Genomic DNA, 17,566 nt, shown 5'->3' with positions numbered 1-17,566 from the left:
AGCCTACGGCTCTATCATATAAAAATCTGTGTGCAACTTAATTTATTATTAAGGAAAAGGAAGTCCACTAGCAGTCACTGAATAATAGACGGTCACAAAATAAGGTTCTCTTTATTTGCCAAAAGAAACAATAACAAAAAACAACATGGGCTTTCATAACGTTGTTGGGCCAAGTTTAAATTTCTACCAGAAGTTAACTGCAATAAATAAAACATCAAATATAAAAAAAAGCATCAATTAAAAGTAAAAAATACTAACCAGTAAGCTGTACAGGCAAAAGAAGATTCTCCAGTGTGACTACTAGAAGAAAAGACATTGGAGAAAAACTTTCTGAAGCACTGATTTGTACATGGATTTGATCTTCGAGGCTAGAAAAGTAAAATGAGGTTGGTGAAACAGCAAAAACAAACAAACAAACAAACAAAAAACCCTTCCATAATAGGTAGGACATAGTTACATTTAAATATTCTGATGTACCTGAGGCACCAGAGTTATGTACTGAACAACCATATGTTGTTATTATCTAAGAAAAATATTTTTTTCTTTATTTCAACAAACCTTGTTTGTCTTTATTATTGAATTTTCCTTTCCTCCCATTTCATTGTATTTAGAGTTTCCTGTACAAAGACACAAAAAGATCTTGCCTTAATTTTTATTTTAAAAGGTTTTAAACCAGTACTAATACTGGCATATTGACAAGAGAAGGTTAAGATATGTATAAAAATTGCATTTAAAATAATAGTACCTGCATTTATATAATTTTTCCAAATGCTAGTTTTATCTTGGTAAGCCACAGACAAAAGGAAAATATAAGAGGCCACAATACAGAAAACTAGTGAAGCATGTAAAATTGCTATGCTTAGAGCATTAAGTACGGAAACTTTAGTCAATATGTTCTGGCACTATGTGCAAACTTGAAGTGTCTTGTAATATTAAGCATATAAAAGAAATCAAATTATTTAATATCAATAATACACTTAATATGTCCTTTCCAGTTACAACCTAAACAACAGGTACTATTAACTCACCTCAAGCAGGAGCTGACCAGGGGAACTGAAACCATCAGCCCTTGTCAACAGTAAAGTACCATTTAATCACCAACTTCAGTAAGTACCCTCACCATCCTCCTCAAATTGTATGGAATTAGGAAAAGCAGAAGTCTTGATTAAAACGGCTTTCTGCTATAGCAACGTTTTTGGTTGTATTGCTTACGACTTATTTTTTGGTTTTACATGTCCATTTCTATGAATACGTTCTTCCAGGTTAAGAAAGATAAAGGAAAAATAGCTCCTGCTAACCACAAAAACTGTTAAAGATTACTGCTCTTGGTTTTTCTTTACCATAAAGCATGTCTTATTAGTCATCTCCACCTATGAATACACTTGTCTGCAATAAACTGCTGCTGGTACTGCCATTGCTCTCTCCTCAGAACTCTGGGTAAAGTCTACAATACAAACGACAACTGGTCTTTCAATCTCCAGCCAAGCTTGTTTCACAAAGGCCAATCTAACTTTGTTCAAAATAAAACAGCCTAACTGGGAGGCCAAGTTCCTGCTACTGCGAGATTGTAAGTATTTTCGGTTTCTTTCGTCAGTCCAGTTGGTAATAGCCTACTTTCTACTTAATAGCATACTAAATTTTAAGTTATTATACAACAGTTGTTTGCTTTCATGCTATTACTCATCTATCACACATGTCCCACCCAGAACAGCTGTAACAAATTACATTTCATACTGGGGAGAAGACATTTTCATATTGCCAACATCCGCTGGATCATCAAAAAAGCAAGAGAGTTCCAGAAAAACATCTATTTCTGCTTTATTGACTATGCCAAAGCCTTTGCCTGTGTGGATCACAATAAACTGTGGAAAATTCTGAAAGAGATGGGAATACAGACCACCTGACCTGCCTCTTGAGAAATCTATATGCAGGTCAGGAAGCAACAGTTAGAACTGGACATGGAACAACAGACTGATTCCAAATAGGAAAAGGAGTACTTGTCAAGGCTGTATATTGTCACTGTTTATTTAACTTATATGCAGAGTGTATCATGAGAAATGCTGGGCTGGAAGAAGCACAAGCTGGAATCAAGATTGCTGGGAGAAATATCAACAACCTCAGATACGCAGATGACACCACCCTTATGGCAGAAAGCAAAGACGATTAGCCTCTTGATGAAAGTGAAAGAGGAGAGTTAAAAAGTTAGCTTAAACATTCAAAAAACTAAGATCATGACATCCAGTCCCATCACTTCATGGCAAATAGATGGAGAAACAGTGGAAACAGTGGTAGATTTATTTTGGGGGGCTCCAAAATCACTGCAGATGGTGATTGCAGTCATGAAATTAAAAGACGCTTACTCCTTGGAAGGAAAGTTATGACCAACCTAGATAGCATATTCAAAAGCAGAGACATTACTTTGTCAACAAAGGTTCATCTAGTCAAGGCTATGGTTTTTCCAGTGGTCATGTATGGATATGAGAGTTGGACTATAAAGAAAGCTGAGCAGCAAAGAATTGATGTTTTTGAACTGTGGTGTTGGAGAAGACTCTTGAGAGACCCTTGGACTGCAAGGAGATCCAACCAGTCCATCCTGAAGGAGATCAGTCCTGGATGTTCATTGGAAGGACTGGTAAAGCTGAAACTCCAATACTTTGGCCACCTCAGGCGAAGTGCTGACTCATTTGAAAAGACCCTGATGTTGGGAAAGATTGAGGGCAGGAGGAGAAGGGGATGACAGAGGATGAGATGGCTGGATGGCATCACCGACCCAATCAATGGACATGGGTTTGGGTGGACTCCGAGAGTTGGTGATGGACAGGGAAGCGGGCGTGCTGCAGTCCATTGGGTCTCAAAGAGTTGGACACGACTGAGCGACTGAACTGAACTGACTGGGGAGAGGAGCGCTAATGGAGTTCCAGGAATTTATCTTCTTACCCCTTATTATACATTTAAAAGATGATACTGATTTTTTTTTAAATGATTAAAGAAGCCAGGAATAAAAATGTGATAGGTACCCAACCACAATCTCAGAAGTAACAATTTCATTCAACTAGATGGAGATTTGCTACATTGTAGGTACACTGCAGTTTTTAAACCCTAAGGGTGCTGAGTTGTTCTCAATCAGGTTTTGTTCACTCAATACTGAAGGAGTACATACAGTTTACAAAGCATTCCTTCACTTGGAAGCCTCTGTTGGGAAGCCACCACTAGATGAAATGCTCTCTATGGGAAGAACTGTTACTTTTCTGGCCAATGCAAAGTATGAAAATCTAGTCCCAAAGCTATTTCACATATTTCTGGCTAATTCACAGGTAATTATCAAGCAGTTCCAACTGTGGATTTGTCTAAACTGTGGTCTCCTAGAGATCATTTCACATGTTCACTTACTAATCTATCCTTTGGACAATAGTGATACATCATTTCATTTTTATAAAAGTAATGCATATATGTACTTTAAGAAGTCAAACAGCACTTCTGGACTTATTTTAAAAACATTACAGCAATTCTCATTCTTAATTCAGCTCCACCAAAGCACCCATCACATGTTCATACTTCTCTGGGCTTTCCTGGTGGCTGAGACAATAAACAGGGAGACCAGGGTTCAATCCCTGGGTCGGGAAGATCACCAGGAAAAGGAAATGGCTACCCACTCCAGTATTCTTGCCAAGTGAACTCCACGGACAGAAGGGCCTAAGGGCTATAGCCCTCAGGGTCACAGAAGAGTTGGACACAACTGAGAAAGATATAGACACTACTCTATCTTGTTATTTTTGGTTTCAGATATTTTCCTTAAAAAAATTTTTTTTTTCTCCAGAAGATAGACTTCTGCTCCTCCACAAATGTTTTTCAGCTGCACTGTGCAACACAAGGAACTGTCGCCAACAGGGGAAGCACAGAATCTTAACCACTGGGTCACCAGGGAAGTCTCCAAATATTCTTTTTGATATATCAACATTTGATGCAAGCAATGTTGCATTATCATAACTATATAAACATTCTCAGCAAGACCATGTACTGAATTACAATTACTTTTTTTGTACAACTACTTCCTTTTCCTATGGTTAACGATGGCTTTTTCTTGTTTTCAGTTCAGTTCAGTTCAGTTGCTCAGTAGTGTCCGACTTTTGCAACCCCATGGACTGCAACACGCCAGGCCTCCCTGTCCATCACCAACTCCCAGAGTTTACCCAAACTCATGTCCATTGAGTCAATGATGCCATCCAACCATCTCATCCTCTGTCGTCCCCTTCTCCTCCTGCCCTCAATCTTTCCCAGCATCAGGGTCTTTTCAAATGAGTCAGATCTTCACATGAGGTGGCCAAAGTATTGGAGTTTCAGCTTCACCATCAGTCCTTCCAATGAAAACCCAGGACTGATCTCCTTTAGGATGGACTGGCTGGATCTCCTTGCAGTCCAAGGGACTCTCAAGAGTTTTCTCCAACATCACAGTTCAAAAGCATCAATTCTTTGCCATTCAGCTTTCTTCATAGTCCCAGCTCTCACATACATACATGACTACTGGAAAAACCATAGCCTTGACTAGACGGACCTTTCTTGGCAATGTCTCTGCTTTTGAATATGCTGTCTAGGTTGGTCATAACTTTCCTTCCAAGGAGTAAGCATCTTTCAATTTCGTGGCTGCAATCATCATCTGCAGTGATTTTGGAGCCCCAAAAAATACAGTCAGCCACTATTTCTACATCTATTTGCCACGAAGTGATGGGACCAGATGCCATGATGTTAGTTTTCTGAATGTTGAGCTTTAAGCCAACTTTTTCACTCTCCTCTTTTACTTTCATCAAGAGGCTCTTTGGTTCTTCACTTTCTGCCATAAGGGTGGTGTCATCTTGTTTTTATGTTGTATTATCTGTCATTAATTGAACCAATTCTACAACACAAGTATAGGTCTCTTAATACATTCAAACACATCAATCCATCCATCAGGTTTGCTCCTCATTCTCTTGGAAACACTTTTCCTCTGCCCTGCTCCAATGTGAACCGGTAACTCTCTAAAAGCTGCTGCTCAACTGTCATTCTGGGATTGTCCTCTCTTACAATTCCCCCTTTTCCTGGGACAGAACTCATTTTCTTATCATTTTTTCCCTCCTTTTCTGTTTCTTTTAGGAACTCATTTTTCTGAGTCTCACATTGTTCCTTTGTTTACGTTCTCATTAAGTGACACAGACATATCCTCCAGTATAATGAGAAAGGAAGTTTAAGAATGAATTTTTGAGCTCTTACTGTATTTTAAAACGTATTTATTTTGCCCTAACACTTGACTGATGGTTTGGTTGTATATCAAATTTCTAGGATAATAATTATTTTCCCCAGAATTTTCAAGGTAGTGCTCTACTGCTTCATCTGTTACTGGCAACATTCTCTTACACATGGTCTATTTTCCCTCTCTAGAAGCTCTTCAAATATATGCAGAGTCTAGAATTCTATCAGTGTAGTTCATTCCTTGTTTACAACTCATCTTCCACTTCCGTTCAACTTTTTAAACTTCAGCCATAATATTCTTAATTTCCAAAACTTTTCTTTTTTTAGTATTTTCTTACCTCATTAATGAAATATTCCTTCTCTTATCTCTGACGATATTAATTTTCAAGTAACTCCCTGTTTCCCAGTATTGGGTTTGTTCCATCAGGTTCCTTTTCTTTGTCTATGTATCCATCTCTATTACCTGCAGGCTCCCTTATCCTCTGGTGGTCCTTGACTATTTGTGGAGCACTAAGATACTGACTGAGAACAATGTGGATACGTGGTCAGTGCTTTTCAGGGGGTTTCACTGTAGGGTGATAAAGCAGAGAGACCTGGCTATTTCATTCAAAAATTTCCAAATGGCAATATCTCCAAGTCTTTTAAAGCAGGGACAGTATTCTCGAAGATATCAATACCTTCTATCTTCCACTTTGGGAACAAGCAAGACTGCAAGTGCTTTGGGAAATGATCATGGGTAGGGAGGTGAAGACCTCAACATTTGCTTCAATTTCCTTCTCTTTACTCTGTTGTGTCCTCTACCCTCATTCGTGCTGGAGTTTAATCTGATTTAATTACTCATTTAAAGAGTAAGCCTCCTGTTTGCCTGGGTAGACTCCCCTTACACTATACAGCCAAAAATCTACACGATAAACTGCTCCTTTAAAAATTTTAACCAATTTTGTTTTCAGCACCACCCCATACACCTGCTTTCAGACATAACATAGGTCCCCAGACCAAAGACTAAGGTTCTACAGTGTGTGAACTGATTTGATTCTCAATGTCACTCTCCACGAGACGTCTGGGTTTCAGTTTTCTACTAAGACAGTTTACTATTAATACGCACCTCAAACAACCATTTTCAAGCCTCTATTTTGTGGACCTTTGTCATCAGCTGTCTTTTCCTTCTGTTTTGTGGCTTAAATTTTTATTCTGATTCCTTTATGGTCTTTTCTGTAGGGTTCTGAGAGGGATCAGAGAATTAAACAAGTGCTCAATGTGTTACGCTTCCTTGGAAACTTATTTAATTTAGTATATCTGAAAAGATGTTTCAATGACAACATCTTTTTCTGCAAAACAAACCAGTATAAAAAAGGCTCTGATCTTACAGCCCAGTAGTACTTGGCAGGTACCCAATTAAGATTTGATTAATTGATTCCAAATTAACAGAGCCCTAATTACATGGATTTAGTCTGTATTTAGGGAAGCAGTCCACTAAGAAATGTCTTAAAAGGGGATACTTTTTATAAACTATATCAGTTATAAACAATTAGCCCAAACCGAAGACTATTATGTTCATTCCAAGAACAAAGTACATAAAGGAGGTATAAAAAAAAAAGTGTGGACCTCTCAGTTATCTATCTAGTATGACTGAAGGATGAGAGTGACATTTTCTTATCAGATTTGTCAAAAGGTATGCTGTCTAACATTTTATAAAACTTACAGTGAGACAGCACCATATTCACTAAATGAAGAAAGTAAAATTCATACAATTTTATCAGAGTCACAGATAATTTAACAGAAAAACTGACACAAAACCCAAATGGCTCAACTTCCAATAAAATTATCTATTAGGCCTGCTGGAGTTTTAACTGTTATACTAATAACTAATACTATAATTTCTAATCCAAATAAAAGAATTTAACAATTTCATACACTCTATTCATTAGTTTTAGTACAGATAATATAAACATAATAACCTAAAGGAGAAAGTCACACATCAATGTTCAAAGAACAGCCCCTCCTCACTTTGAAAAACTTGGAAAAATTAGAAACTAAATTTCACTGCTTCTGAAAGCTACTATAAAAAGACAATATTTCCTCATGAAGTTCTTTCATAAAAATAAATTTAAATTATCCTTTGGGCAACCATGGTTTCTACCCAGTCTAACTGGATAAATACATTAAAATGTACTTAATTTGCACAACTTCCCACTAATTCTACCTTCACCATACCTTTCATCTTAATTCGTCTCTCAGTTCAAAGGCCACATTTAAGAGTCCAAGGTTGCTTACTTCTTGCATGACAGGTTCATTAGTGCCCCAAAACTTTTGAGACAATTGCAAGTAACATCTACAGATTCTCTTAGTTTTCTAATGAGGCACTTTGTTAATAAAACAGTATCTAAGAAACTTCATAATTAATGCAGAAATTCAATGTTAAAACTCAAGCTCTACAGCCATTCCTGAAGCTATAAACTTTAGTCTAAGAAATAAAAACCTATTATCTATTACATTTCTGAAAGGATACACAAAATAATCAAAGTTAACTGGTCTGCTAAGTAGGGAGCAGACATTCGGCTCTTTATACCAAGCCACTAGAAAAAGACAATAATTTAAGTTATGAAGATTGTTAATTCAGTCAGTTGGGTCGCTCAGTGGTGTCCGACTCTCTGTGATCCCACGAATAGCAGCATGCCAGGCCTTCCTGTCCATCACCAACTCCCAGAGTTCACTCAAACTCATGTCCATCGAGTCAGTGATGCCATCCAGCCATCTCATCCTCTGTCATCCCCTTTTCCTCCTGCCCCCAATCCCTCCCAGCATCACAGTCTTTTCCAATGAGTCAACTCTTCACATGAGGTGGCCAGCGTACTGGAGTTTCAGCTTTAGCATCATTCCTTCCAAAGAACACCCAGGGCTGATCTCCTTCAGAATGGACTGGTTGGATCTCCTTGCAGTCCAAGAGACCCTCAAGAGTCTTCTCCAACATCACAGTTCAAAAGCATCAATTCTTCGGCACTCAGCCTTCTTCACAGTCCAACTCTCACATCCATACATGACCACAGGAAAACCATAGCCTTGACTAGACGGACCTTAGTCGGCGAAATAATGTCTCTGCTTTTGAATATGCTATCTAGGTTGGTCATAACTTTTCTTCCAAAGAGTAAGCATCTTTTAATTTCATGGCTACAGTCACCATCTACAGTGATTTTGGAGCCCCCAAAAATAAAAACTGACACTGTTTCCACTGTTTCCCCATCTATTTCCCATGAAGTGATGGGACTGGATGCCATAATCTTTGTTTTCTGAATGGTGAGCTTTAAGCCAACTTTTTCACTCTCTTCTTTCACTTTCATCAAGAGGCTTTTTAGTTCTTCTGCACTTTCTGCCATAAGGGTGGTGTCATCTGCATATCTGAGGTTATTGATATTTCTCCCGGCAATCTTCATTCCAGCTTGTGTGTTTTCCAGCCCAGCGTTTCTCATGATGTACCCTGCATAGAAGTTAAATAAGCAGGGTGACAATATACAGCCTTGACGTACTCCTTTTCCTATCTGGAACCACTATGTTGTTCCATGTCCAGTTCTAACTCTTGCTTCCTGACCTGCATACAGATTTCTCAAGAGGCAGGTCAGGTGGTCTGTATTCCCATCTCTTTCAGAATTTTCCAGTTTATTGTGATCCACACAGTCAAAGGCTTTGGCATAGTCAATAAAGCAGAAATAGATGTTTTTCTGGAACTCTCTTGCTTTTCCATGATCCAGTGGATGTTGGCAATTTGATCTCTGGTTCCTCTGCCTTTTCTAAACCCAGCTTGAACATCAGGAAGTTCACGGTTCATGTATTGCTGCAGCCTGGCTTGGAGAATTTTGAGCATTACTTTACTAGCATGTGAGATGAGTGCAATTGTGCGGTAGTTTGAGCATTCTTTGGCATTGCCTTTCTTTGGGATTGGAATGAAAACGGACCTCTTCCCATCCTGTGGCCACTGCTGAGTTTTCCAAATTTGCTGTAGACAACCTCAAAGTGAGAGGCTTAAGGTAAGTAACAAAATCATGCTTTAGCATTATTCTGTAGTGGGAAGAGGCAGTAGACATGGAGTAGAAGACTGGATCAAATTCTGCCTGCTCCAACTCTGTGATCTGGTCAAGATATTTAGCCTCTTAAAACTGCTTTAAAATTTATAATTATGAATGATTTTGAACATTCCATAAAGTATTAAAAATCATACCTACAGAACAGATTTAACTGTTAACTTTTAGTTATTTTACTTTTATACTCATCTCTTTGTTTCCACTGTTTGTTACAGGCATAGATCAGTTACCTTTTTATTATCAGGTAGTTATAGCCAAAGAAAATCAAATACTAAGTACTTAACTACCATTACAACCTTGATAGTCTGGAAAATGCCACACAGAAACAGAATCACTATTCACAACTTTAAAACTTACTAGAAAAAAAAAAAAGCTAATATACTATATGTCATTGAAGTTTATTTTAAGAAATTAAATTATTTATGTACCACTATGAGAGGATAATGGCCAATTAAACTCTCAGAGTACATTATTTTTTAATTACAGAAAATTTCAAACACAAAATAGAACATTATAATGAAATCCGATTATACCCATATCCCAGTTTCCACAATTATTAATTCACATCCACTGTTAATTTTATTACTACTATCTTAAGTAAGTTTGAAGGAAACTATAAACATCCTATCATATTCATGCATAACTATTTCAGTAGATAACTAACTTTAAAAGATGTGTTCTGTTGGGGAAGTTAGCAATAAACAAAATATATCCAATAACTCCTTATTACCAAATATCTAATGTTCAATTTTCTCCAACTGTCCATAAAGTTATCTTTTACTTTCCTTTTACAACATATTAGAATAAGGATCTAAATAATCCAGCTGTGACTGGTTCAATGTTTCTGTCATCTCTTTTAATCTACAGGTTCCCACTCCCACTTCTAAACTCCCTCCAATTTTTTGACAGAAGAAATCAGGTCATTTGTCTGTGGTCTCTATGTTTTGCTGACTTATCTCCTTGTTGTCACTTAACATGCATCTCAGTCTCTGTATGTCTGATAGCTCAGTTGGTAAAGAATCCACTTGCAATGCAGGAGATCCCGGTTTGATTCCTGGGTGAGGAAGATCTGCTGGAGAAGGGACAGACTATCCACTCCAGTATTCTTGGGCTTCCCTTGTGGTTCAGCTGGTAAAGAACCCACCTGCAATGTGGGAGACCTGTGTTCGATCCCTTAGTTGGAAAGATCCCCTGGAGAAGGGAAAGGTTACCTACTCCAGTCTTTTGGCCTGGAGAATTCCATGGACTATATACTCCATGGGGTCACAAAGAGTTGGACACAACTGTATGACTTTCACTTTCACTTACTGATCACTGCCTAAATGGTGTGATGTTCATTTACAAAATGCTGATGGCCAAATTCCATAATTTTCGATTATTTGCTGAAATATTTCTATAAGAAATGAACTTTCCTTTACTTTGATGTACATTTTCAATTACCTTCATGTATAGCTTATATAAAAAAGGCAAGGTAGATGTTTGTATCTTTCCTTTCATATACTGGTTTTAAAAATGAGTCTAAACCAACACAATGTTATAAAGCAATAATCTTCCAATTAAAAAATAAAAAGTTGAGTTAATTTCCTAGCATCCTCTAAAACAGACCAATTAGTCTGCTTATTTATTTACTGATAAGGTAGCATGATGAACTCATGAACTTTGACAAATCTGACAGGTTTCAATTACTGTCCCTTTTCACAGTTACTGAATATTATCACCTGTTTTGATGCTTTAAATTATTCCATTTTTGGCTAGAGGGAACCCAATCTATTGTTGATTCTTACTGAATCTACAGCTGATCCTTGTTCAATGTATAGTTGATGCTTGAGACTTTTTGTTATAATCCTAGCACTGCTTTGAAAGTTTCCTTGAGCTCTATTATAAAACGTTCTAGGCATATATTATTTATTTACTACCTCAAACCTGGAAACATTTATTTATTTCAAGGAACCCTGGTTCTTTTATTTGGAAAACACAATCTGGGCATCAGAACTGGGTCACAGTGTTTTCTTACCACTTAGAATTTTTCTGAATTACTGAAAAAGCCCTTTTGGACTTTGTAGTGGGTTCAAAGTGTCACCCACCCCCCCAAAAATTCATGTCCACCTGGAACCTCAGAATATGACACTTAGAAATATAGACATGGCATACACAATTAAAGATTGACATGAGATCATACTGGATTAGAGTGGGCACTAAAACCAATGAGTATGTCCTCATCAGAAACAAACAATGATACAGAGACACACAGAGCAGAAGACCATAAGAAGACAGAAGCAGAGATTCCAGAGATGCAGCTACAAGTCAAAGGATGTGAAGGACTGCCTGGAACCACCAGAAATTACGGCAAGAGGCAAGGAAAGAATCTTCCCTAGACCCCACAGAGGCAGCAAGGATCTGGCAACACCATGACTTCAGACTTCTAACCTCCAGGGGCGATCCTAAGATGGCAGAGGAATAGGATGGGGAGACCACTTTTTCCCCCACAAATTCATCAAAAGAACATTTGAACACTGAACAAATTCCACAAAACAACTTCTGAATGCTGGCAGAGGACATCAGGCACCCAGAAAGGCAGACGTCTAACCTCCAGAACAGTGAAGAAGTAAGTTTCTGTGGCCTTAAGTCACCAAGTTTGTAATGAATTCTAGTAGCAGCCCAAGCAAACTAATATAGACATAAGTTTTTTTTTAACTAATAAAAATGAATATATGGGTGTATAATAAATTGGTTAAGACTTCGTAAACCTTCATTAATGCAGAATCCAATTTTTTCTAACTACTTTTCATCCCAAGTTTGTTGATAACCATTTCTCCAACAGTATCATCCTCTATGCTATCCAGAACAGTGGTGATTTGCAGAAAATATAGTCAATAAATACGTAATATCTTTGTATAGTGATGGTTGGTAAATGGACTATCATGGTGATCATTTTAAAATGTATACACATATCAAATCATTATGTACCAGGAACTAACATAGTGTGGTAGGTCAACTGTATTTCAAAAAGAAACAATCAAACTCAAAGCAGAGAGATGGCGGTGACAGGTGGTGACAGGAGGAGGAACTGATGAAGGCAGTCAAAAGGTACAAACTTCTAGTTCTAAGTTAAGTACTAAGGATGTAATGTACAAGCATGATAAATGTAATAAAATGCACAAGCATGATAAATGTAATTAACACTCCTGTATGTTATACCTGAAAGGTGTTAAGAGAGTAAATCCCAAAACTTCTCATCACAAGGAAAAAATTTTTTCTATTTCTTTAATGTTGTAACTATATGAGATGAGATGATGGATGCTTACCAAACTTTCTGTGATAATCATTTCATAATTTTCAGTTCAGTTCAGTCGCATCCGACTCTTTGCGACCCCATAGACTGCAGTACACCAGGCTTCCTCGTCTATCACCAACTCCTGGAGCTTACTCAAACTCATGTTCATTGAGTTGGTGATGCCATCAACCATCTCATCCTCTGTTGTTCCCTTCTCCTCCTGCCTTCAACCAATGCCAGCATCAGGGTCTTTTTCAATAAGTCAGTTCTTCACATCAAGTGGCCAAAGTATTGGAGCTTCAGCATCAGACCTTCTAATGAATAGTCAGGACTGATTTCCTTTAGGATGGACTGGTTGGATCTCCTTGCTGTCCAAAGGACTCTCAACAGTTTTCTCCAACACCACAGTTCAGAAGCATAGATTTTTCAGCACTCAGCTTTTTTTATAGTAGAACTCTCACATCCATACATGACTACTGGAGAAACCACAGCTCTGACTAGACAGACCTTTGTTGGCAAAGTAATGTCTCTGCTTTTTAATATGCTGTCTAGGCTGATCGTAACTTTTCTTCCAAGGAGCAAGTGTCTTTTAATTTCACAGCTGCAGTCACCATCTGCAGTGATTTTGGAGCCCCAAAAAATTGTCTGTCAATTTTCCCATTGTTTCCCAATCTAATTGCCGTGAAGTGATGGGACGGGATGCCATGATCTTCGTTTCCTGAATGTTGAGTTTTAAGCCAACATTTTCACTCCCCTCTTTCACTTTTATCAAGAGGCTCTTTAGTTCTGCTTTCTGCCACGGGGGTGGTGTCATCTGCATATCTGAGGTTATTTGATATTACTCCTGGCAATCTTGATTCCAGCTTGTGCTTCATCCAGCCCAGCATTTCACATGATGTACTCTGCACGTAAATTAAATAAGCAGGGTGACAATATATAGCCTTGACGTACTCCTTTTCCGATTTGGAACCAGTCTTGTTCCACGTCCAGTTCTAACTGTTGCTTCTTGACCTGCATACAGATGTCTCAGGAGGCAGGCAAGGTGGTCTGGTATTCCCATCTCTTGAAGAATTTTCCATAGTTTGTTGTGATCCATACAGTCAAAGGCTTTGGCGTAGTCAATAAAGTAGATGTTTTTCTGGAACTCTCTTGCTTTTTTGATGATACAACAGATGCTGGCAATTTGATCTCTGGTTCCTCTGCCTTTTCTAAATCCAGCTTGAACATCTGGAAGTTCACAGTTCATGTACTGTTGAAGCCTGGCTTGGAGAATTTTGAGCATTACTTTGATAGTGTTTTAGATGAGTTCATTTGTGCAGTATTTTGAGCATTCTTTGGCATTGCCTTTGTTTGGGATTGGAATGAAAATGGACCTTTTCCAGCCCTGTGGCCTCTGCTGAATTTTCCAAATTTGCTGGCATATTGAGTGCAGCACTTTCACAGCATCATCTTTTAGGATTTGAAATAGCTCAGCTGGAGTTCTATTACCTCCACTAGCTTTGTTTGTAGTGATGCTTCCTAAGGCCCACTTGACTTCTCAATCTAGGATGTCTGGCTCTAGGTGAGTGATCACACCATCGTGATTATCTGGGTCATGAAGATCTTTTTTGTATAGTTCTGTGTATTTCTGCCACCTCTTCTTATATCTTCTGTTAGGTCCACACCATTCGACTTTCATAATGTCATTATATAGTATACCTTAAACTTACACAGTGTTGTAAATAGGAATTATATCTCAATAAAATTGGAAGAAGAAAAACAGTGGTGATTCCTCAGGAAATCCATTAAGAACTACATTATTGGTACTGGCCTTTTATACTGGTTTTGCAATTAAGTTTGTGGGTTGCAAAGGGTTGGACATGACTGAGTGACTTTCACGATGTAGAATTACCCAACTTATGACTTTCTTGGGATTGTTGGCACATGTGTCTGATGAATTTCCCCCAGTTCTCTCACTTTCAATTAGGGGTCCTAGGGGTTAAGAAAATTCCAGAATAATCTATGAATCCTTTTCCCAAGTTTTTGCTATCTATTCTCCAGATTTAAGGACAGAACTTTGTATGTTCATATAGTCACAAGCAGTGGCAACTATCCAGATGCACAGTCAACAGTGATCATACACGAAAAACAATTAGAATCTCATTTCAGCGATGTCAGAATGTGAAATTGAAACAAACAAAAAAACTGGGTTCTCAGAATTGATCAAATATGCTAAATGAGTCAGAAGACAAAAAGAAATATAACCTAAGATAGACAGCTCTAGAATTTTTCTAATAGGTTCTTGCCTTACTATCTTTTTAGAGTAACTTTTACCAAGCTATCTTCCTAAAATGGTTTCACCACATTGTAATTCAGTGAGAAAGAAACCTTTTTAATGGTATCTTTAATGGTATCTTCTTGCAGAGCATTATTCCTTACCGGGCTTTCCTGGAGGCTCAGTAGTAAAGCACCCACCTATGTAGGAGACACGAGTTCCATCCCTGATCCAGGAGGACTCCATGTGCCACGGAGCAACTAAGCCTGTGCACCACAACTACTGAGGCACACAGGCTAGCTGTGCTCTACTGCCCGGAAGCCGCAACTACTGAGCCCATGCACTGCAACAACTGAAGCCCACACGCTCTAGAGCCCATGTTCTGCAATAAGAGAAGCCATCGCAACGAGAAGCCTATGAACAGCAACTAGAGTGTAGTCCCCACTTGCTGCAACTACAGAAAAGCCTGCATGGCAATGAAAACCCAGGATAGTCAAAAATAAATAAATAAAATTATTTTTTAAAAAACTACTCTGTATAAGATAATATGCAGAAATTTCAGCTTTATTGCTCAACTCCCTATGACATCTTCAATCTTCCTCTCCAGTCTTATTTCTGATCATAGTCTTTAACATTTTTGCCTCACAATTAGACTTAGAAGCCAAGAACAAATTCACATATGAACATGAACCAATTACACTAAAACAATCTAAAGATGAAAAAGTCTTGTTTGCACACAGCATGCAAACATCCATATTTTTTCAGAGCATCTCTACTTGTCCAAAAGACAATTCTTTATTATATCACCCTAAACACTCTATCAGCCTTCCCCAACTCAGTAACTGGCAATGCCATTTTAATAGCTGCTCAGTCCAGGACTTTAGTGTCATCCTTGACCTCCTCCTTTCTCTACCTTACATCCAATCCAATAACAAAATCCTTTTAAGGAGCGTCCCTGGTGGCTCAGATGGTAAAGAATATGCCTGCAATGCAGGAGATCCAGATTTGATCCCTGGAGAAGGGAATGGCAACCCAATCCAGTCAATACTCTTGCCTGGAGAAGTCCATGGACAGAGGAGCCTGGCAGGCTACAGTCCATGGGGTAGCAAAGAGTCAGACACCACTCAATGACTAACCCTTTCACTTTCTTTCATTGAAATGCAACATTTACAGAAATGAGCCATTTCTCACCACTTCCACTAACATCTTCCTGGCCGAAGCCACCATAATATGTGGTCTCTGGAAAACACCCACTAAACTAGTCTCTCAATCCTCCAATGAAGATCTCTCCTGCCAATGAATTATCCTCCACTTAGCCAGTGATCCTTTAATAATGTTAGTCCATACTATTCCTGAAAATGTTTGCCATCTTAAATAAGCCATAAATGAACACCAGAACAATGGCTTACTCCTCCTCCTCTGTCTACCTAACTCAACTGCTCTAGTCATACTGACCTCCATGCTATTTTCTGAATATAGCTTGACTGCTCTTATCTCAGGGCTTTTGCACTTGCTATTCCCCCTCCTGGAATACTCTCCCTTAAAATCTGTTTATGGCTTGACTCTTTCATCCAGATTTCTGTTCAAATATAATCTAATCCAAGAGGCTTTCTCCAATGCCTTACATAATCACCTCCAGAAGCCATCACCTTTCTCTCTCTACCCTAACTTTACTCTTCTTTAAAGCACTTACAATACCTGTCATAATACACATTTATCTCTTTATTGTCCACAAAAGGTACTCTGTTAGCTTTGTCTCTTTTGTGTAGTACTACATTTCTAAGAGTCTAGGGCTGCTTCGCATAGTTTGTTGAATGAATGAGTTCATCTCAGCTCCCCCTTGCTACCCTAGTATGTACATCTTATACTGAGTATGTGCTGAGCATGCATGCATTTAGAATTTATACCTGAATAATTTTCATTAAACCTAATAATTAAATCTAAGCTTTTTCATCAGGTGCATAGTCTATCTCAAAGCAGGAAGAAAAACTAGCTAAGAATTACTAAACTCCACAAGTAAAAAAGCAACATTATAGAAAAAAAAATCTAAATGGGTAATCAATGAGTACCCAATATCCTTCAACTCAATTCAGAGTTGTTAAGACATTCACTCATAATTACTTAAGTATTAGTACTCTTATTCTACCCACTCATAAAGTATTAAGCAATATTCTACCTTTTAGATTCAGATTTAGTGAAAGTCGCTCAGTTCTGTCCAACTCTTTGTGACCCCATGGACTATATATATAGTTCATGGAATTCTCCAAGCCAGAATACTGGAGCAGGTAGCCTTTCCCTTCTCCAGGGGACCTTCCCAACCCAGGGATTGAACCCAGGTCTTCTGCATTGCAGGTGGATTCTTTACCAGCTGAGCCACAAGGGAAGCCTTGGATATTTAGAATATTCTGCCCATGCTAAACCAAATAAATTACTTCAGGCATCCTAACATAAGAAAACATGGAATTAAGTTACAGGCCTTGGAAAATGTTAATCTTTTGGCAAGAAATTAATTTTTATCAGCTATTCAATATTTGGGCTTCCCAGGTGGTGCCAGTCATAAAGAACCTGTCTTTAAGGGATGTGGGTTTGAACCCTGGGTCAGGAAGATCCCCTGGAGAAGGGCATGGCAACCCACTCCAGTATTCTTGTATGGAGAATCTCATGGACAGAGAAGCCTGGTGGGATACAATCCATAGGGTCGCAAAGAGTGAGAGACAACTGAAGCAACTTAGCACGCAT

General features: G+C 38.3%; 1 protein-coding gene across 4 annotated transcripts in view; it reads right to left on the bottom strand.

Moving 5' to 3' along the window:
- Window positions 1-17,566, bottom strand: part of SCAF11 (SR-related CTD associated factor 11) — a 91,909-nt gene that overhangs the window by 11,982 nt on the left and 62,361 nt on the right. For 3 of the 4 annotated variants that reach the window (XM_027967426.3, XM_027967427.3, XM_012174439.4), the window contains 2 exons: window positions 559-617; window positions 259-368 (listed from right to left, as the gene is read on the bottom strand). In XM_027967426.3, the coding sequence (XP_027823227.2) occupies window positions 259-368; window positions 559-617 (169 nt within the window). Of the gene's footprint in view, window positions 1-258; window positions 369-558; window positions 618-6,328; window positions 6,428-17,566 lie in introns of those variants that run through there. The other variant, XM_060412697.1, reaches the window with a different exon arrangement.

This window comes from Ovis aries, chromosome 3 (assembly GCF_016772045.2).
Source record: "Ovis aries strain OAR_USU_Benz2616 breed Rambouillet chromosome 3, ARS-UI_Ramb_v3.0, whole genome shotgun sequence".
In the NCBI taxonomy this organism is placed as follows: Eukaryota; Metazoa; Chordata; class Mammalia; order Artiodactyla; family Bovidae; genus Ovis; species Ovis aries.
The sequence above is the reverse complement of the archived record's forward strand: the minus strand, read 5'-3'. Positions and strand labels throughout refer to the sequence as shown.